Consider the following 20,780-nt stretch of genomic DNA (forward strand, 5'->3'; position numbering starts at 1 on the left):
CATATTTAGCGAAAAAGCGGCTATTATTGTGGGTACCTTAGTCTTGGCAAGCATGAGACCTTACTGCATTTGATGGGATATGAAACGAGGAATCTCCACTCTGCTAAGTTTGCAGCAGATCTTCCTCTTACGGAATGAGCTCTTGCACTTAACAAGCAGGAGATAATAGACAAAGTTGACAAGTAGACTATATTACAGCGGTTTATTAAAGAGGATTAATTATCACCCGAAGTTTAAGTAACAACTCCACTATTTCTCTCCTGCTGCTTTATAATTGTTACTGATCTTTGGTGATAAACAGGCTGTCGCACTGTTATGCGGACGCAAAGAGAATAGTGAAATAGAGACGGGAACAAACACGAATATTATGGCAGACATCGCTCCAACTAATGTTGGTTATTGGGTGTAAGTGAATGGGTGTGCTAGCGGTGCAGCTAATGATGGCCGGATTGGTATTTGGGCCGGTGACGACTAGCGAATACCTGGTGTTGTATATTTTTACTAGACCCATGTTTTGCTTCCAGTATGGTTTTCGCCGTCGTGATAGGCATTGGTCCATCTGAAGCCTCTAGTTTCGATGATGGGGGAGGAATCGAGACAATTCTGTCGCCCATATTGATATAGCACCGGCTGTTTGATTCGCAAACGTGTAACATACCTTACGACGGTCAACTTGCGACTGAACAGCTGCTGCGTTCTATTGCGCAAGTTAGATATTTAGAATCGCTGAGACTGATACGTATGTAAAGACTTGCCTAGTTCAAAACTTGAAGCCGAGTGCCCTAAAATCTCACTCTTATCGTTAAGGCCATTTCAGCTTTACTTTTTACTTCTATAAAGGGCGTTTGGCGTGCGTGCGACGAATTTATACTGCCATTAGCAAAGCAAACCTAACGCATCGTACTAGCATTATGCAATCTGCCGCAATGTTCTCACTATTTTCGCGATTTGTTATAAGGTAGGCATTCTGGTGACATATAATCCCTGGAGAAGAGCTGCATCTCCGCGGGTGGCTTTGCCGCTTAGCTCCCTCGGCGCAAGGGACTTGTAGGCTTCGAGAACCAATTTGCCCATACCTGCGAAGACGAAAAACCATTCAGCATGACCGGAACACAGTCTGGAGCAGAATCAGAAGCGACCTGCCGTCGATTTGTATGGCTGCAGGGCCGCCGGCGTACCTAGTGTGAACACGGACCTCAAGACTCCTACCAGCTGGCGCCACTCTGAGGAGATCAATTTCAACAACTCAGCTCGGTGGGAAGAGACATCTTGCAGCAGCAAGTTGCGAAAAATTTCGACCTTACCCTGAAGATCAAAGACTTGACGCGTCAACGCGTTAAGCCGGAATATGTGTTCTGGGAGCGGGACCTCGGAGCCCCCACCCAAGGTTAAGCTTATTTCACGTGCCCTGCCTTACCTAACCCAGCACCCGAACCTGTCTTCCACTCTGCCACTGCAGGCACGTCACTGCGTAGCTTCGGTTAGTCTGGTTTTAAACCCCATTCCTCGCCTTTTGTTCCTTCCTTAACAAATAACAGCTCACACAAAAACGCATGCCATTCTTGTTTTACGCCATTAACAAAGATCGTCAAGATGTAGGAACCTTATCACTAAAAGGATAGAAAGCTGTAGAACGCACTGCAGAAATGCCTCCATCGCAAGTGATTTTTCCGGTATAACTGACCGGGGTCGCCGCCAGCAGATACCAAGTTCGTCTGGAAAATTAATAACGATAGAGAATACATCTACCACCTCATCAACTACAAATACGTCATAAAAGGACATGACAGAAACCTCAGATCAACTATCAAAATTAGAGAAATGGGGCAGCCAGGATAGGGAACAGAACGAACGTTACGATAGAGATATTTTCCTTTCCCATAAGCCATTAACAACCAAGTCAGCACACAGCCAGGCAAGGAAATCCACCCCATTCCTCTTTCTCCTGGGGGTTCGAGCTCACAACGACGCCCAGCATTTTGCACCTCTCCATCGCCAGGATATCGTATGAATAGAAGCCCCAGACTCAACCGCAGCGGCAGCATGAACTGGAATATCCAGAGGTGGATCAGTCATCGAATGGCCGGTTGGCCCAATGGCAAGGCGTCTGACTACGATTCGCAGTGGAATCAGGAGATTCTGGGTTCGACCCCCAGGCTGGTCATTTTTTTCGAGTTTTATACTAAGTTTACTTGGTGCGAATTCTTGTCGCGGGTTCGGCCTGAAATACCTATCAAACTTCAAGTTATAGACATGCTAGTAAGAACACTTAAAATGGCTGCTAATTATGATGACTCTGTTATAGATGGGATTATCTAAATTTCGAAATACTAGGCGCCGGTTGCTGACACATAATGGTGTTATAGGAATTCATATAAAACTCTTACATAATCATGTACATCGTGGCGCGCCCAGGCCTGGGCAACGGGCGGCGGCCGATATCTCAGATCACGACGAAGTGACAAAGCGGCAGCGGTTCGGGCCTTCGTCAACGTTTTGCCGACCAAAGTGTTAAGACAACGCAGCCGAAGTTGGCCCAACCCACTTCAATATAGTCTATAAGCTTGCGTAGTCTTTTTCTTCATCAGCCCCTCAGTAAAGGTTGATACTAGTTGATTTCAAACACAGTCTGGACTGTGTTCAGTGGGCAAGCCCACAAAAAGCACTACTGAGCCTTAGAGAAGATTTCTCTTTCGCGTATGACAATGACATGGTTTGATGTGGAGTGCCTGCGTCTGCAGTGTCGATTTTGTATGTTTTGTGCGGTCAGCAATACGTCTATGCTATCGTCTCTAGTGTGATAGCTCTGCGCTGTGCGCGTCCAGGTTGAGGACTCTGATGTGTCTTGCATCCTCTCGTGCCGGCTGCAGGCCAGGGTACTTGGGTGATGTCTATGACGATGACAGTTCTGATATCAACTTGAAGGCACCAGACTTCAAGGTGTGATTCCATTGCTTCAGTTGTCGAAAAAGTAGAAAAAGCTGAATTTTCACTTGGATCCAAAAATACTGTCTTCGTTGGACGGGCTGCAACCTGATATGAGGAATCTGAACGAATTTTCTTTTTCAGCTTACGCAAAGGCTCGCCTCCCTTATTACTTGCTATACTTTCTACTCATAATTAGAAGCAGATGCTCCCTGCCACAGCAAGACGTGTTCGCGTTGGCTCGGTTTATCTCAATGCACCACAGGTCGGACGCGCCAAAGTGGCGCGGCGCTGTTATCTGAGACAACCATTGGGACTGACACGGCAGTCTGAACGTATGCTTGTCATAAAATACTAAATGTAGGAGCTCTGCTGCAAGCCGCATCTTTCTGAATCCTTCGCCTATGTGCGATGTGGTTATTCAGGAAGCAGGCTGGGAACGCAAGTCAGCGTTTCTGTACGTCCATGTGCTGTCATCATTGACGGAAAGTGTAGTTTTGCACGAGACACACGCAGCCAGGCGCATTGAGGGTGCATTTGTGCGACGTGCAACCCAAAGACCAGAATGATACAAACGTGGACATGACTGAGTTAGGCAAAAGAATAGACACTCTTTAAGCCAAATCAGGGCCCCAGGGTTTGATCATCAAAAGAAACCTTGACCGTGCAAAGCTTAAAATTATTTTTTGATCCTATCTTGAATCGTGATAGATCCGGCTTAGAAATTTCACCAAATGAAATGTTCATAATAGCATTTCACGTTCTAGACCCATCTGTTCTCGTGTTCAAACAATATAGTCATTCTAGCTCCCTTTGGTCTGGGTACAAACTGCCTCCCGAAAATCATAATTTTGCTCGCATCTTATTACCTCAATTCTATCATGCTCAACGGAAATATCGTGAAATACTTAGACAGTCACCGCGTTTCATCACGTGGCATTGTACTCTTACACGACGTTTCCTCTAGGAAGACCATTTTATACTCTCCATGAGGTCCAGGATGTCAATATTAAAGTCCAGATCAAATATTCTTTGTACGTCGCCACCATCGGCGTCGCGCCGGACTAGGGGAAATGTTAGAAAATAAGCCTCTCCCACCTTTTCTATCGACCGAAGGAAAGGTAGTACAACATGCCTTCAGAACCGCCCCTAAAACTCGTCGCGTCCGAGGAGTCGATCCGAGTCTCCTCCCTGCCGAAGTAGCTCCGCCACGTCCACAGATAGTTGTAGAGCACACTCGCGCTCAGCCTGTTCTTGACTCGCCTTAGGCGCAAGTCGTCAGATGTCGCGCCCCACACGGCAGACGACGATGACGGCCGTGGAACTGCCGAGAAGAAGCCGAGGACGTCGCCCAGCCTGGCCGGCAGGTCGTTGTTCGCGACGCTGGTCCTTCTGAGGGCCGCGATGGATGCCTCAACCATCCGCGCGCCGGCCCCCTGGTTGACCTCCAGGATCGATCTGAAGAAGTCATTCATCGAGATTCTGAGGACGATGAAAACGGCGCAGACGTAAATCTGGTAGCAGTTAAAGAGGCAGTGAGAGAAGAAGCCGCCAGCGTCGTCCAACTTTGAGCTAAGCTCGAGAACCGAGCATGCGGCCGAGTTGAGGGCGTCTATGCAATAATTATATCCCTCCAGGCCGGCATCGTTAAAGAGGGAAACATCGTATAAGTAAAGCCTCGCGATGGCGAGATACTAGGAGAAAAGGACTGCTTCGCCGTATGTCTAGCGCAAGAGGAGAGCGAACAAATAATAGAAAGAAATGGATACTAGGAATAGGCGTAAGAGGAAAGGGGAAAAGAGAGAGAACTCGCGACAATCTTTCGGCTGCTCGCGTTGCAAGTCACAGAGCTCCGCATCAAGCAGGCGGAACATCATTTGACGCTCTCGGGTGGAATTTCCTTCTGCAGCCTGAGAGGCCAGGCCCAAGAAAGTCGAGACTCTCACTTTAAAGAGCTCTACTCGGAGATTGAGCCCCAATCCGGTTTCAGACGCATAACGGTCCGATGATGCCGTCGCAGGCTAGTCCCAGGTCTGGATGGCCAAAGGAAGGCCTCAGCCGACACTGACGATGCCCGAAACGGCTTTGTAAGAAAGGCAAGAGATAATCAAGGAGGAAGAGAATGTTGTCGATATAGATGCGGGCTGGTACTTGTCGTTGCAAGCCTCCCAGGTTCAGATCCATTCGGTGTACTGCGAGTCGTCGAAGGTCGGTCACGTTCCTAGCCAGCTTGAGCAGTAGCGTCAGCCTCGAGCTCATTCGCCTCGACTCGATGGACATGATGGTCCAGAAGAGCTTCGACGTCTCGTACTACTGGTGGGGAGATTTGTCGACGTTGACGAGCGGGAGGAAGGGATGGTAGTGGGCGACGAAAGTAAAGCCTCGCGTTGCATGTTTGTTATTAAGGTCACCTCCCCAAAAGTCTAGCTAAAAGAAGCGGTCGATGCTCAACCTTTCAAATAGCTAGTCAATCTCTCGGACAGAGAGGGTGACGTTTTCTAGCACCCTATCTATGGGTACGCAGAAAGAAGTACGGCGGCGCTGAGGAGGCTCGTCGACGCCGGGTTTGGTCGCCAGACCCGGTATGGAAGTCCCGTCGCGTTGAAAAGAGGGGGTCACGATGGTCACACAGGCAGCCTTGGAGGGGCCGATCCCGCCGGGGTCATCGGCGTCTCGAGCGGCGTACGGAAGGGTCGCCGACATTGATGTCGCGGACGTTGTCGCCCAGTCTCTCTCGATCACTGGAAGATTAGGAACCGACAAAGACACGGAGATGGCGGCACTAGAAGCTCCGGCCATGCTCTCTGCCAACTCCTAGCGTAGTCTCACGTGGATCAGGAAATCGCCTGGACGGAGCCCCGAGGGAGCGGTCTCGTGAGAGTCATGGTTCCAGAGCATCCATCATCAGTGGTTCATTTACCTTCGATTTATCTTCCACTTGAAACCTTCCACGATTTTGCAGTCAAGCCCTAAGCAACTGCCCCGGCTGCATGTCGCCCGGCCCGTCGCCTACAGGTGGTCATCGCCGACCCCGCTGAGGTCACATCGGAGCTGGCATGGTCAGATTACTTCTTTGACTGAAGGTCCGCTTTTTATATAGAGAAGCCAATTTTTCCCTTACTTTTTGCTGCCTACACTCGTTGCAGGCCTTTCTCCGACCGGAAGTTTTGTCCGGTTCGGCCGCCTATGCGGCTTACCCTCGTGACACGGACCCGCTCCGGTCTCGTGACGGCCCCGATACTTTCTAATAAAACTTATAATGTTATTAGATATAACGTACATGATAAGCGAGTGAGACAGACAAGCGAGTGAGACAGTAAACCAGACCTTCGCGACAATAATATCGAAATCTATAACAAGAAATCTTAGATTGATTAATACTACTCGGATTCCTGTTCTTCGGATGTTTCCTCAATAAATTGACATGTTCTCGCGTTGTGGCCTGTATTCCCGCATACGCCACACCGACGATGAGTCGTCTCAGACCTCACTTTGCGACCACTACTCCGTCGCGTTTCCTCTTGTAGTTGCGTGTCTGCCTCTCTTTGCGACTGTATATCCTCTCCAGTAGATATAGTAAGACTTCCTCCTTTCTGTAGACGTGTTTTCTTAGCCCTTCGACGCCGACTTAATATTGCATTCTCCTCTCGAAGGATTTGAACCTCTGACTCTAGTAATGCTACCCGATGCCCTAGTCCTTCTGTCCCTCTGGCTAGCTTACTCACAGCACTATAAATTGATGCTGGAGAGCTGCTTCGGTGGCGTGAGATTCGACTCTTAATAAAAGTAGACTGTGATCTTGCTTCGCTTGGGTTGCTCGGCGTCCTAGAGATCCAAGGGTCTGGTGTCTGAGGGACCCCCTCCTCAGGCGTTGGCGTTCGGAACTTTACATCCAGCTTTGAGAGAACACTTTCTGCATTCAAAGGGACAAGTCCAGCTCCTCGGAAACCTCCCTGGATATTTTTCCTCGTAAAAGACTGCTTAAAAGCTTCGTGAAATGCTGCAAAGAAATCTTCCTTCGAGATATGGGTTGTGCCTCGCCGCATCTTATTCTCAATTTGCCGACCGTAGGCATTCTTTAACGGCTGAAAACAACCAACATCTAAGGGTTGAAGTAGATGAGACGAGTGAGCCGGCATGCACAGTGTAATAATGTTGTTTTCTTGACAAAAGAGCTCGAAGGCTGCGGAGTGGTGACTTTCATGACCATCAACAACGAGGAGGCGATATTTCCCAGACGTACGTGGTTTTGTATAAATGTCGAAGTGTCTGATCCAGTCAATACCTCTCTCGTTTGTTGTCCATCCATTTTCAGACGTTGCAATAGCCCAATCGCCCGGAAGAGAGGTTTCTGTATACCAGCTTGAGAGGTGATACTGGCCTGCAACGATGATGTATGGCGGGATGCTCTCCCCTTGGGAATTAATAGCCTGGATAACTGTAACCCATTCCCTATTGCCAGGCTGTGTCATCTTCGTATTTGAACGCCTTTCAGCACTTGTAACAACCATTCCAGAAGCAATAACGCCCATCATAAAGCCGGTCTCATCAAAGTTGTAGATATCAGCATCAGCAATACCATACTTCGCAATTGTATTCTTCACAAGCGAAAACCAGCCACGAATCACCTCTGGATCTTCGCATTGAGCTCTCTTATAGTCATACTTGCGAAAGAAACGCGTCCTAAGCTGTGGTTGTCGCTTGACGAAATTAGAAGCCCAGCGCTTCCCAACTGGAGGCGCGTCGCGCTCTGCGAGAAGTCGATTGGCCATTTCTTCCACACCACTCAGCCGGGGAGGAAATGATCGCGCATCTAGGTCGAGAATATACTCAACTATTGTCTTCTCTTCTAAATCTGATAAATTCCGTGAATTAGGCATGCTGTCGCGTCGTGAGACTATTCCCTTTAGTCGCCGGCTTAATGTTGCGTGACTGACTGTATAGAGTGCACCTGCGGCCCGAGCACTAAGTTTTGGGTCATTTCTCATTGCTTGAAGGGCAATTTGTAACCTTCTTTCAATACTAGCTGATTCCATGATTTATTGTAGAGGAAAAGGTGCCGGTCGCGTCAAGGTGCGACGGTCGCGGTTTACTGTCTCACTCGCTTGTCTGTCTCACTCGCTTATCATGTACGTTATACTTTTCTTAATATTCTTCTTTATAAAGCTTTTTAATGACCTGTTGAACGGAAGCATCCTGCTCCATCTCCTGCCATAGACGAGGCTCCCAGTCCTTAAATCCTTCCCGGACGCCGCCACCTCTTTTCTCCAGCTGTCTTCCTGAGACCCAAAACCGTGAAACCCAGGATCTCATAGCATAATTCTGCTTGTATGCACGGGCGGCCATCTCGATGAAATAGAGTATCGCCAAAGCCAATAGCAGTGTGCACCACCAAGACGCCTCCTTGCCGAAGCCAGATAATAGCCCGCCCCGAACAGAGTAGGGACCCGCATTTGGTGCCATGGTGTTTGACACGATGAGAGTATATACCCACATGGCTAAAATGCTGACAATAGCACTCAAGAACACAAAATGTGCCTTGTAGTTTAGCTCAATGATTCTGTTATCCATGTCAGTCTAGTATCAAGGAGCATAAGGCCAACTCGTACGTACAGAAGCTTATAGTTAATCCATATCACACAGACCAAAAACGTCAACAGACCTTGTGCGTAAATTCCGTCGTCTTTGAGGATTGTTGACCCACCGTACCCAGCCCAGCATGCACTATAGGCGATCAGACCTGCAAGTAGGGCATTGCCAAACCATCCGAGATAGACAGCCATGCTGAGACCTTCGCCCTCTTGCCCATACCGGTATAGCCTTGGAACGACCATGAGAGTATGCGATTCAAGATCTTGCTCCCATGTTCCGACAATGATGATGCAGGCAATTGTGAAGAAGCTGATAAGTGCTAAGCTGCTTGGCTCATACAGGCTAGTGCCTGTTGATCCCGTTTGTTGTTGGAATAGTGCTTGCGGGAAGAATATGAATGTTTCCTTCCAAAAGGTTGCAAGAATAAATCGTGTTGTGCGATAATAGTTCCACCGACCGTGGACCAACAGTAACTTGGAAAGGTACCTGAATTGGGAGATGCTGAAGTCAGCAATCCGAGCCGCCTGCTGGCCCTCACGACCCGAGATCCCAACTCCCACGTTGGCAGCGGAAATCATAGAGATATCATTTGCGCCGTCGCCGATAGCTAAGGTGAGGGGACTCCTGGTACCGATTCCAAGCCATGAGAATATTCCCGAGTTTCTGTTAGGAGGGCCTTCTCGGATCATGCTGACAAGGAGGGCTTTTTGCGCTGGCGAGGCCCGGCAGCAGATTACTGAGTCCACTGAGATGACAAGCGATATAAAAACATTGCGTAGACGAGTCGAAGAAGGTTCCTCTATAAATTTAAGGGTCTCGCCGTCGACGACGACGACAGTATGGTTTTGCTGAGTGTCGCCGTAAGCTGGCTGTAACCTGTACTGGACCGTGTCAGCCGCTTCTGCGACTTGAAGTTCTAAGTCTCCTTGGCAAATATCAAGAATGAACACATTTGAATCTGGACTGCAGAGACGAGTTGAATGGGCTATGCTTATAGCAGTTTCTCTTTTATCCCCGGTCAACATCCAGATCTTAATGTTAGCCTCGCGGAGTTTGGCAATCGTCTCTGGGACCCCTTTTTGCAACTTGTCCTCTACAGCAGATGCACCAACAAGGTCTAGCTCTTGCTCAAGCAAGTCGCTTACCTCTTCGATGCGCTCTTGGCGGTCCACTAGGCTCGTTTCTGCCTCATGGTGGAGACGCTTCCAACGAGCATAGTCATCAGGCCGTAGGAACTTGTCGGCATAGACCAGAGTACGAAGGCCCTCTACTGCGTACGTGTCGATATGAGAGAAATACTCATGGATAGTCTCCCTCTCGTCAAACAGGGCCGGTCTCTCGAGCAACTCATGGAGAGATGTTCGCAAAGATTGTGTTTCATCTGCAAGTACCTGGCGTGATTCGAGATGAATCCAACTATCTCCATCGACCAAAGGTTGATTTTGCGCAGACCGACCATCTAGCCTTCCGGTCTGAAAGAAAGGGTCCGGTGAGCCTAGCTGACGAAATTCGCGTCGCAAGGATTTGGGTCTTCCTTCCTTCAAGTGACCACCCACAGTCGCCTGGTCGCTCTTTACGACCTTCTGCTCCGCAGCCCTCAGTCTCGGCAGGAGTACAGAGTCAGCTCCTTTGCAGATTAGCAACAGCCTACCATCAGGGCAGCGAACAATGATTGTCATTCTCTTCCGTTTGCTGTTGAATTCGATTATATCAAGAATCTCGAATGTTGTCTCTGATGAAGGGCCATCGATGAGCGTTTGCACAGTGACGGATTGCGATGATCGTTGCTTGAGAACGAATCCGAGATCTCTAGCACCTCTTACCAATGCGAGCTCGTCCGGAGATGAGGCCTGGAAATCCAAGCTGCCATCCTCTGTACGTTCGGGGAGACATGTATGGCAGAGAGCCATTGCCAAGAGGTACCGGGTCGCTTTGGTTGCAAACGGTGATGTTGGACGTTCTCTAATGTGGTCTAGCATGTAATTCGTATGCAAGATCCCTCCCTCTGAAGTCTTGATCGGCTCGTCGGGCATGTCTATAGGGTGTAGCCAAGAAATGCCCGCTACACTTATATAGCGAAGCTTCATGATATTTTCCGTCAACGTGCCAGTCTTATCGCTAAGTACGTATCCAATTTGTCCAAGGTCGTCTAGATTGTTTGTATTATTAACTTGAGCACGTGTTTCCGTTTCCTTGTGGTAGATATCGAGGTCGTTGCTTATAAGCGTCATCTGCCCCAGCTTAGTCCCCTCAAGGCCGACGTAGAGTGAAAGTGGAATGACGTTGTTGAACATAATGATAAACCCCATGAGGATATCTGCGATGCGGATCTGCGTGAAGGACAAATACCATGAGCGTCCTGCACTACGATCCCAGACGACGTGCGCTATGGTACAAGCTCCTGCGCTGATAAGCACATAGGCCATGAGAAAGAGAACAATCTTGTTGGTAATTGACTCAAGTGCTGGCTGCTTCGGCTTTCTTTCTTTGTTCGAATTAAGCCGAATCTTGCACTCTTCCCCAGTATTGATAGTGATACCAATGACGGAATTATTGCGGATTGTACTGCCCCGAAAGATGACATGATTTATTGTCAGAGGTCTCGTTGCATCATCCGCTGTAAGTTGACTATCAAAGCGGTAGAGATCGGAATTTGGGTCCTCAACAGTGAGTTGTGCTTGGCATTCAGAGATTCGCTCAATAGTGCTGCAGTCGGGCAGATTGGGCGGTCGTTCTCTGATCTTCAGGCTTGTCTCGCCATCGAGAGCAATCGTCTCAATATAGGCAAAGCCTTCCGCTCCATCGCTATGCAGGATAACAATATCTGCTGGAACATCCTCGTCTTTTTCCAGCATAATAATATCGCCGACTTTAAGATCTTTCCAGGTGGTGATCTCCCATTGAAAGCGAGTAGCACTTGAACCTCCGTTGTCGGACTCTGTGTCAGGGGCATAAGATCCATCAGCTCCCAATGGTGCTTCGCGTAAGACCCTAGTCGGCTGGTTATTCTCGGCGACGTCTTGCCTGTGTCTTTTCCAGTCGTAGTAACCCTCCTTGGCAATAATAAGAACCAGGAAGACAATAAGAGGAATGACCGTCGTGAATTTTCCGGTAGTACTGAAGCCCGGAATCAACTGTAAGATTGAAATCAGGAGCTGATAGGCGTTGGCTAGTCGAGTGAATTGGTAAATAATTTGACGGGGCAAGAAATCGAATGCATTATACTTGGATGTTTTGACTGCGTTCGATATATAGGGCTTGTCGCGTCGCTCGTCAACTAGCTGGGCCGCGAGGCCGGGGCTGATGGGGATACGACGACCATTGGGAGAAGTTGGTAGTGGAGAACGCTTCATTAAAGAGCGGATGGCCTTCCACACTCTTGAGGTAGAGGGTGCCATGGTGATGTTGGCTATTGTTGATGCAGGTGTAGTGGTAGGGATGATGATTGATAATGTGAGACTCTAAATCAGGGAGCCTGCCAAGGAAAACTTGAAAAACACTCGAGCCGTCGCTTTTTACTTTGCTTAAATCTTGTTAGTAGGAACTGGCTTAGATGTCTGACGTTTTTGAGGTTATGTTGCCCATGATTATATACTACCAAGCATATACACAGAAATAGCAAAATGTAATACGATACGGGTGTCAGGGTTATACCGGAGGAAGACTATTGTCAAACCCCACTATTCTTTCCCGGTCCGATGTTGACTGCATGCACAGGTCTCATAAAGCTCATCGCTATGTTCCTTACTGTGTTTTCAATTTGCATGGCTACATGCTGCGACACAAAGACTATTGACTCGAATTTGAACACTGACTCAAAATAGCTCCCAACGGCGAGAACGATGACGATGTGGAGCTGCAATAGTGATTTGATAAAGCCGGGGTTGAATTTTCCTAATTACTAAAGCTAGAAGATCTTTATCCCATGCATGGGTTTCGCAATATCCTGACGAGATATTTAATGGCAATCTCGGCCAGTGCTCAAATAACGAATCAATACCGTGCCAAGAGCTACAGCCTTCGTTCCAGGCAACAACATTTTTTAGGGTCCTCCAACTGATTGTTGATGGGGAAAGTTGCATGCCCTGCCATCCGATAAAGTTACCGAGAACGACGCGTTTTGCGTAATCGCCTCACTCTTACACGTTACAAGTATGTCTACCCTTGTAAAGTGTGCTACGCTGGCTGCGCTGCGCTCAGACCATGGGTCCAGGCAGAATGGTAATCGCTTTAGTTTTGTTTTTACCTGCCCAGCAGCAATCAACCACCAGCAATGTCATTCATTGCCATCCTTCAATGTCTTTTTGCACATATTCGAATTCCAAAGCAAAGCCATTGATATGTCTTGCTGACCTATAAACTAAGCGTTTGACATACACCGCTCCTCGTCTTTTCTCATTGACATCGGTTGCCAACTACCTCTCAGACACAACTATACCGGATTGACTCTTTGCATACTTCCCGTCTTTGGCTTTGTCATTCACACGCTCATCGAAATCTATATTTCGCTTACTTTCTGGTTCATCGCCTTAGCAATGGTGCATTTTCGATTCAGGACTTCCACAGAGAAGAATCACAGACCACAAGACACACCATACAAGCAACAACGCTTGAAAGCATGGAAGTGTGTTGTAACAACTTGGCCATCTAACGTCCGAGGACTGACCTTGGATGCGTAGGCCTATACTGACACCAACAAATTCCGTCAAACACTTTTTTTTTCTAGCGATTTTGATGATAGCTGTCGGGGCTTTTTGGATGGCTGTCAATGGTGATGTAGGTCTATGCCCGCCCTTATTGATGCTCAAGGTACTGACAGCCAACCAGGTTAGGCAAATTCGCATCGATTACACGACTTGCCATGAGCTCGACTCCTTTGACGCACTAGAGGCGATGCCGGCCGAGAACGTGCATAGACGTTTCAAGGCTTCGTCTGCAGGCCAGCCTGTAGATCAATGGAAGCGTTCAAACCGAATGCTGACTTTTGATGGCATCGAAAATAACTACACGCTGTGTACAATCGAATTTTTTCTTCCCGAGGATCTCCAACCGCCAGTATATTTCCATTATCATCTCACTAATTTCCTTCAGAACCATCGCGAATACATAAATTCTCGTCACTCAGAACAACTTGCGGGTCGCAATGTTAGCTTGAACGCTATTCAAAGTTCTGATTGTGGTCCCCTCAAGACTTTGAGATTGACCGATGACGAGACAGATAGGATAATCTACCCCTGCGGGATGATTGCGAACTCGTACTTCAATGATACCTTCGAGTATCCGCTTCGCATTTCTGCCGGCAGCGATACCAACCGCACCCATGCTTACAACATGTCGAGGGCGGGAATTGCTAACCCTCAAGATAAGGCACTTTATCAGCCGAGTACCTATAGGGTGCCCTCGATACAATCGGGAAACAAGAGCATTATTGTTCCGCCACCTGGCTGGGCATCTCGATTTCCGAACGGATATCACTCGGGAAATATGTTCGATCCTGCTGAGGATGAGTCGTTCATGGTTTGGATGCGTACATCCGCAGGATCTCAGTTCTCCAAACTGGTCATGCAAAACCACAAAGATGCCATGGAGAGGGGAATGTATCGTCTAGAGGTCTTTACGCGTAAGTCTTTTCCATCAATTGTCATCTTGAGGCAACACTGATCAATCATTTGAAGATTTTCCTGCTCAAGCACACGCTGGTACAAAGTCGCTCATCATATCCACTTCATCAAGCATCGGACATGGCAATGCTTTTGTTGGATCTGCCTTCGTTGGGCTCGGAAGCTGCAGCCTCCTACTTGCTTTGCTTTCCGCCCTTACGCTGAGATATAGACCCCGTAGACTCGCGGATCATGATTATATATACAACAGCGACATGAGGCTACACTATCAGAGATCGAATCTCTGACTGGGTGTAATGACGCAAATACGGTTCTAGCCACGTAGCATCAAGAGAACAATTGAGTTTTAGATCAATGCTTCACTTTCATTATCATTCGCTAGAATCTTCTCTAAATAATAAATTGTGATGATGTCGTTTATAAGAATTTTCGCATTATTCTTGAATATGCGACTCCATTCTAATAGAGACGTCCCCAAAGTCTCATGGAGCTTGCAAACTAACCACCAAATAGACAGAGAAATAGCGAGATGCCTGCATTGCTCTTTTATTAGAAAGTATGCATCGGTCAGAATAAGTTGTTAACATAAGGTAACGTTGCCATTTATTATACGCAGAATTCAGCAGAGTAGTGATTATGTATTTGCTATTTGATCATTCTATTAGCTGCTGCGAAGGATGCTGCCTCTATGCTACATGTTGACACAAAACATATTCATCAACTTTCCTTACATAAAGATTGAAACCTCAGAGAACCGGGTCAAATCTTTGCCGGATTCGCTCCCCAAACGAGAACAGCAGCAGAGGAATAGGAATAAGGGCCAGTGACAAGAAGGCCAGTAAACTGTTCCCCCAACCAAGGCCCAATGTGTCGTACATCTTTAGTCCACCAAGAGGCATCAATGCACCAATAAGGGATCTAGATAGCATAACCGCAGCAGATGCAGATGCTGCATAACGAGGATAGGAATCCATTTGGTAATTCTGCACCGTCATCTTCGTGGAAGTCAGTATCATAGTATCAGCAGCTTGGGGAGGAAAATAGAACACACCGTTAATCCGCTAAGGCTGAACGAAAACAGAAAGACCCCAATCATTGGCACTATGAAGAAGACCTTGTATTGTGTCGTCCACCCGTATAGAAGCAACCCGATGGGAGGTATGATACTAAGCGGCAACGTCAGCCATGGTGTTAATTTGATCTCTGGCCTATAAACCTCTCCCGGTTGCATGTTTCGCTTCGACCGTTTCACAAGAAAGTCTTGAATGTGCCCGAAAGTCAATACGCCGACCATCATGCCTAGACCGGAAGGTAGAAATGTGAGACCTATGACTCCCTTTCCAAACCCATACTGACCGGCGTAAACGAATGAAAATGTGGTAATAAGGAGGTAAGATGTTCCATAAAGAATTCCGATGTAAGATGCAATAATGGTGACGAGCGGAGTCGCAAGCAGGAATTTCAAAGGGCGAATCAAGGCCATCTTCAGACGTTTGCTCCCATGAACATCGAGTTTGCTGCGTAGGGTGCTATCACCGGTCAATTCCCTCAAAGCTTGCGTTTTGCGTTGCAAAAGCACCGGTGCGTATGTCTCTCTCATGACTATTAGCGCTAGAACAGCAAATGCACCACCCTACACGTAAGCTTGTTAATCTCGTATCATCGCCACTGTGAAAGCAGACAGAAGGGTACAAGGGAACACTCACCAAGATTGCGAGTAACCAGTATACCCATCTCCAACCCGCTCTTTCTATGAGAAAGCCACCTATGACAGGGCCAAGTGAAGGGCCCAACAGAGGACCAAGTGCCCATATAGACAGTGCTCTTCCACGGCTCTCAAGTGGCATCACGTCGATGATACTTCCCACGCCGATAGTTGTAGGCACTGACCCAACGACACCCATGAGGAATCTGAAGGTCATGAGCATGTTGACGTTGATGCTAAGGGCGGCCCCGACGCTGAACACTGTGAAACTGATGTTGCCGGTGTGATATACGTAAACCCTCCCGTAGATCTCGCTCAATGGGGCCACGACTAAGGGTCCAAATGCAAAACCGAGGAAGTAGATTGAAACCACAAATGTTGCCAATATGCTCGAGTCAGTCTCAAATTCTGTCATGAGATCTGGTACGCCCGGTGCAAACATTGAAGAGCCCTAGCAAATAGAGTCAGCTTAGCTCTTCTGGCCAAAGTAGCTGAACCCGTATTTGGGCCTCACCAAGGGACTGTTAAGTCAGCCCATGGAATCTTGGAAAAATGGATTCCGTGAGTACTTACGATATGATAGTCAAGATGGACATGAGTGCCAAGTTGACAAACTTGCGTGACTTCGGCCAGTTCTGCGGGTTTTCGGGATCGTTAGGCCCATCCCAGTCGATGAGAGTTGGATCGACGTTCTCTACTGTGACATTCGACATGTCTTGTACGGAAATATGGCGCAGTAATAACCCGGAGGTTCTAAATGAATCGAGCTTTCTGGTCCTATTCGGGAAGGTTGAGATCGACATGATGAAAGATGGATGAACTTGTTCTTATTTGTTACCATCGCAGGAGTTTGGACAAGTTTCAATTGATGGGTCGTGAACTTATACCAACATTGCAATCCGGAAACACCTGGTGTGATCCCTTTCGACTTGCTTAACGATATAGACCCTCACGGGTTAGGCTGAGAGGCCCAACAGGCTGAGTGGCGACTTGGTGTATTTCTCTGATCGCAGAAACCGATACTCAACATCCGAAAACGAATGAAGAATACCCTCAACTGGCCCTAGTTGGACAATGGAGCTCCGGGGCTGATCAGCTGAATGGCTTCGGTATCGCTAAATATGTCGGTTGGTCTCCTTAGGTCAAATTTGATGGCACAAGGGACACACTGAACGCTAATAACGTGATCATCTCCAAGAGCTATCCAGTAAGACTTCAGGACCTTCCGGTAAGGAGCGTATACCCATGTAAGTCATTAATAGACAATCTGTGGGTTTCTGCTTTGTTTTCACCTGTGCCATAGAATCTTTTACTGTACTAAATCCAGAGGGCTAGGGACTTGGCGGCAGAAATCGCTAGACTAATAGTCAGCTCATGTGGCGGTCATGGCCCGAGAAGGGTCCAGTACGTAATGAATGTAACAACATCTTCTTCAGGCACGTGTCCGATATTGGTAAATACCACTACCATCACAGCCTCACGGGTTGCCAAACCGAGCGCATATTTGTGATTTACAGCTTGACTCGTGTCCTAAGCCGCGGATCCCCTTCTCTTGGGACATGCATTTGTACTTAATAAAGGCCCATCTATTAATATGAGCCTATCGTTTAAGAGAATTAACGATAACGACGAAATCGGCCACGCATTGTGTAAGCTTAGAGAGAATCCATCTGCCTAGCTTACTCCGATTTACTATGTACAAAAACACCAAGGACACAATTTCCGATCAGCCGGAGCTAGGCAGCGGAGGACCCACTTCGTTGTCGGTAAAAGTAGCTTGATGTAGCAGATCCCTGCAGCTCGATTCTGTGGGGTTGCTCACCGAGTCTGTGAAAAAAATGTTGTGCTTCTATTGGTCATCGACGAATGTGCAACTCGTTGTCGCTAACTTCCTTGCAGCATATGGCTGTCTAATGCCTTTGCCACAATGAAGGCCTTGATAGGGTGTTCGGAGTTCCCAATGTTAAGATACTCCGCACGATGAACAGTGGCACGATAAGTCCAACCGTCTAAGCCGTGTCATCAGACCAATGTATAAATGATCATTCAGCATTCATGATAGTAGTACTAATAATCTACAGAACTTTACCTTGCGTGTTTCCCGAGTTCAAGGTCGCGTCCTAAATCATTTTGTCTCCGTGTTTTCAACCCATCAGAGCTTTTATATCTAAGAAGCCGAGCCCAATAACAATCATACCGCTTCCCGGCTTATTCAATACCAAAGGAAAATCATGGATCTTCGTCCAGATACTGTGTCAGTCTCTCTGGCCGCGCTGAATATGGTAAGGACAGAAACTGTTGCTGTACGAAGATTTACAGATGCTGAAATCACAGCGCAGGTGGTCATGTATCTCGCTTCAATAGTGTTCTACAACCTATTTCTTCATCCCTTACGGGACTATCCGGGCCCTATTCTTCTCCGCGTCACACGAATCGGCTACTGCTACAAACTCATCCGGGGCACACTGCCGTTTGATATCCTCCAGCTTCACAAGGTGTACGGAGACGTTGTTCGAATAGCACCAGACGAGCTTGCGTATAACAACGTAACAGCCTGGAAAGATATCATGGGCCACCGGGGGAGGGGCGCAGCTGAGTTCAAAAAATATCAGCATTTTTACAACTCCTCCAAGGCCATGCCTACGACAATTGTCAGCTCGAATGGTAGGGAGCATGCTGACTTGCGACGAACAATGTCTCATGGCTTTAGTGAATCAAGCCTGAGAAATCAGGAACCCTTGGTAATGAAATACATCGACGGTCTTGTTCAAAAGTTACATGAAATGAGCAGGAGCGACACAAAAGCAATCGATCTCATGGCGTGGTACAATTTCACGACTTTCGACATCATAGGCGACCTGGCCTTCGGAGAGCCCTTTGGCTGCATCAGAGATTCCGATTATCACCCCTGGATCCGCGGAATCTTCGCTTCTGTTCGCCTTGGAACTGTTGTACAGACGGCAAACCATTACCCTTTTTTCAAAAAGATTTTGTTCTCGTTACTTAGTACTAAGTCCAGTCGTGAGAAGAAGGCACACAATCTTGTCATGGCAACTGAGAAGCTACAAAGACGTATTGCAGCGGGCAGTAAGCAAGAGAGGCCTGATTTGATCGAAGGACTGTTGAAAAAGAAGGACGAGATGGTAAGTGGCGCAACCAGTTCCCAATCCCTATTACTTTTCCCGGGATCCTGTTCCCAAGCAGAAAATACCTCAAGACTAAAATTCTTGCCGTGAAATAGGGGCTATCAATGCCGCAGTTGATCGCGAATAGCAATACCTTAATCATCGCCGGCTCAGAGACAACAGCGACATTGCTTTCAGGCGTGACGTATCAGTTGCTGAAGTCGGGGCATGCTTTAAGAACACTAACGGAGGAGGTCCGTTCAAGATTCAAGGCTTCAAGCGACATCAACATCGTATCCGTCGGTCAACTACCTTACATGATGGCGTGCTTGAATGAGACTCTTCGCATATACCCTCCCGTTGCAAGTGGCCTACCCCGTGTAACTCCTGCGAGTGGTGCAACTATTTGTGGCCGCCTCGTCCCTGGAAATGTGAGTCACCAGTCAAATTCCACAGACCGAGAAGTTGTAAATGACGGAAACATTTGCAGACAGTTGTCGCGATTCATCAATATGCAATCCACAATAACGAGAAGTATTTTAAAGACCCTCTCAACTTTCATCCTGAGCGCTTCCTCGGGGACACCAAGTTTGCGTCGGATAATCGCGACGCCTTTCAGCCTTTCCACATCGGGCCACGGAACTGTATCGGCCGAAAGTAAGACCCCTCCCACTCTTCACACATTATCATTGGCACGCGAGCTTTGTGACCTTGGACGCTAATTCATTCGAATACAGCCTTGCATACGTTGAGATGAAACTCATTCTTGCTCAAATCGTATGGCATTTTGATCTCGAGCTTGCAGAGGAGAGCCAAGGATGGGCTGAGAAGCAGAAGATTTTTATTCTATGGGATAAGGCTCCGTTGATGGTTCACTTGAGAGCCGTAAAGAGGTCTTGATATAAGGATCGTATCGGATCTTGCAGCATGATACTTTCGATCCATATAGCACATGGCAAGCAGTAAATAAAGTGGAAGGAAAGTGAGTTGTATCAAGTCGAAGTACAGGAGCCAAAAGAAATGGGATTCAAAAGCTATATCCACTGTGCAGTTCGAGATGAATGAGAAAATTTGATGAGACACGGAGAGGGAACGACTGATATCGGGTATTGATCAGTCTATGGAACGGATATTATGCCATAACACTTTGAATGTCAGCGCATCGCTGGCTACATTTAGTCTAGGTATAGTGATGCCAAGCACCACTACTGGTGATGTCCATTACATACCACGACTATCACTATCAATGGCTTTTTGTTTCAGGTTTCCCACTTCTATCTGGCAAGCTACAAGAGTGTTTTCACTCTCAACGGCTCAAAGATAAGTCACGAGAGCCCGACCTAAAAGATAGCCGCCTGCTGCTGAAAAGACAAGCAACCCAGTGAATGGTAGGAGAATATAAATGACTGAGGAGTCAATCATGTCATATGAGTCCTTCACACCACCAAGACTTTGATCGAAGGTGTTTGCTACTTCCACTGTGTCATTGTTACTTATGGACTTTGGAGGAATGAGTATTTGGATTTGGGATGGCCATACCCAGACAACCTATCAAAAATGAAAAATAAAGTGGCAGCGACGACCACATGCTGAATCTGGCGATCAGAAATGCCACGAGAGCTGTTATGACAGCAGTGACATAAAAGAATATGAGAGCCATGAAATGGCCTAGGTGATGGTAATGGCCGTTGGATATTTGTGTGTTGACAAGTGAAGTAGGGGTACATTGCTACAGAGAAAGTCTGGCTTGGACATGAATGAAAGAATAACTCACGTTTATATGCATTCTCAAAGCCTCGAGAAATATAATCG

The 20,780-nt window shown here is 47.5% G+C and overlaps 6 protein-coding genes across 6 annotated transcripts; 2 read left to right on the forward strand and 4 right to left on the reverse strand.

Annotated features, from left to right (window-relative positions):
* Positions 1-4,028: 4,028 nt before the first annotated feature.
* CTRU02_215202 (zn 2cys6 transcriptional activator) lies at positions 4,029-4,400 on the reverse strand (the record flags this gene model as incomplete). Its single annotated transcript, XM_036730480.2, has 1 exon — positions 4,029-4,400. The coding sequence occupies one exon, from the start codon at positions 4,398-4,400 to the stop codon at positions 4,029-4,031; it is 372 nt and encodes a 123-aa protein (XP_036577723.2).
* Positions 4,401-6,305: 1,905 nt separating this feature from the next.
* CTRU02_215203 (transposase) lies at positions 6,306-7,961 on the reverse strand (the record flags this gene model as incomplete). The annotated part of the gene is made up of 1 exon (XM_070206403.1): positions 6,306-7,961. One exon carries the CDS (start codon positions 7,959-7,961, stop codon positions 6,306-6,308), a length of 1,656 nt encoding a protein of 551 aa, XP_070059894.1.
* Positions 7,962-8,070: 109 nt separating this feature from the next.
* On the reverse strand, positions 8,071-11,915 carry CTRU02_215204 (phospholipid-transporting atpase; the record flags this gene model as incomplete). The annotated part of the gene is made up of 2 exons (XM_036730481.1): positions 8,071-8,485; positions 8,539-11,915. 2 exons carry the CDS (start codon positions 11,913-11,915, stop codon positions 8,071-8,073), a joined length of 3,792 nt encoding a protein of 1,263 aa, XP_036577724.1.
* A 1,137-nt stretch (positions 11,916-13,052) lies between these two features.
* On the forward strand, positions 13,053-14,425 carry CTRU02_215205 (uncharacterized protein; the record flags this gene model as incomplete). The annotated part of the gene is made up of 3 exons (XM_070206404.1): positions 13,053-13,191; positions 13,298-14,137; positions 14,193-14,425. The coding sequence occupies 3 exons, from the start codon at positions 13,053-13,055 to the stop codon at positions 14,423-14,425; spliced, it is 1,212 nt and encodes a 403-aa protein (XP_070059895.1).
* A 459-nt stretch (positions 14,426-14,884) lies between these two features.
* CTRU02_215206 (polyamine transporter 3) lies at positions 14,885-16,556 on the reverse strand (the record flags this gene model as incomplete). Its single annotated transcript, XM_036730483.1, has 5 exons — positions 14,885-15,133; positions 15,190-15,771; positions 15,845-16,294; positions 16,358-16,364; positions 16,417-16,556. The coding sequence occupies 5 exons, from the start codon at positions 16,554-16,556 to the stop codon at positions 14,885-14,887; spliced, it is 1,428 nt and encodes a 475-aa protein (XP_036577726.1).
* A 1,632-nt stretch (positions 16,557-18,188) lies between these two features.
* On the forward strand, positions 18,189-19,868 carry CTRU02_215207 (cytochrome p450; the record flags this gene model as incomplete). Its single annotated transcript, XM_070206405.1, has 4 exons — positions 18,189-18,986; positions 19,085-19,424; positions 19,463-19,625; positions 19,706-19,868. The coding sequence occupies 4 exons, from the start codon at positions 18,189-18,191 to the stop codon at positions 19,866-19,868; spliced, it is 1,464 nt and encodes a 487-aa protein (XP_070059896.1).
* Positions 19,869-20,780: the final 912 nt, after the last annotated feature.

The sequence above is a fragment of the Colletotrichum truncatum genome (genome assembly GCF_014235925.2).
Source record: "Colletotrichum truncatum strain CMES1059 chromosome Unknown Contig_0014, whole genome shotgun sequence".
Taxonomy (NCBI): Eukaryota; Fungi; Ascomycota; class Sordariomycetes; order Glomerellales; family Glomerellaceae; genus Colletotrichum; species Colletotrichum truncatum.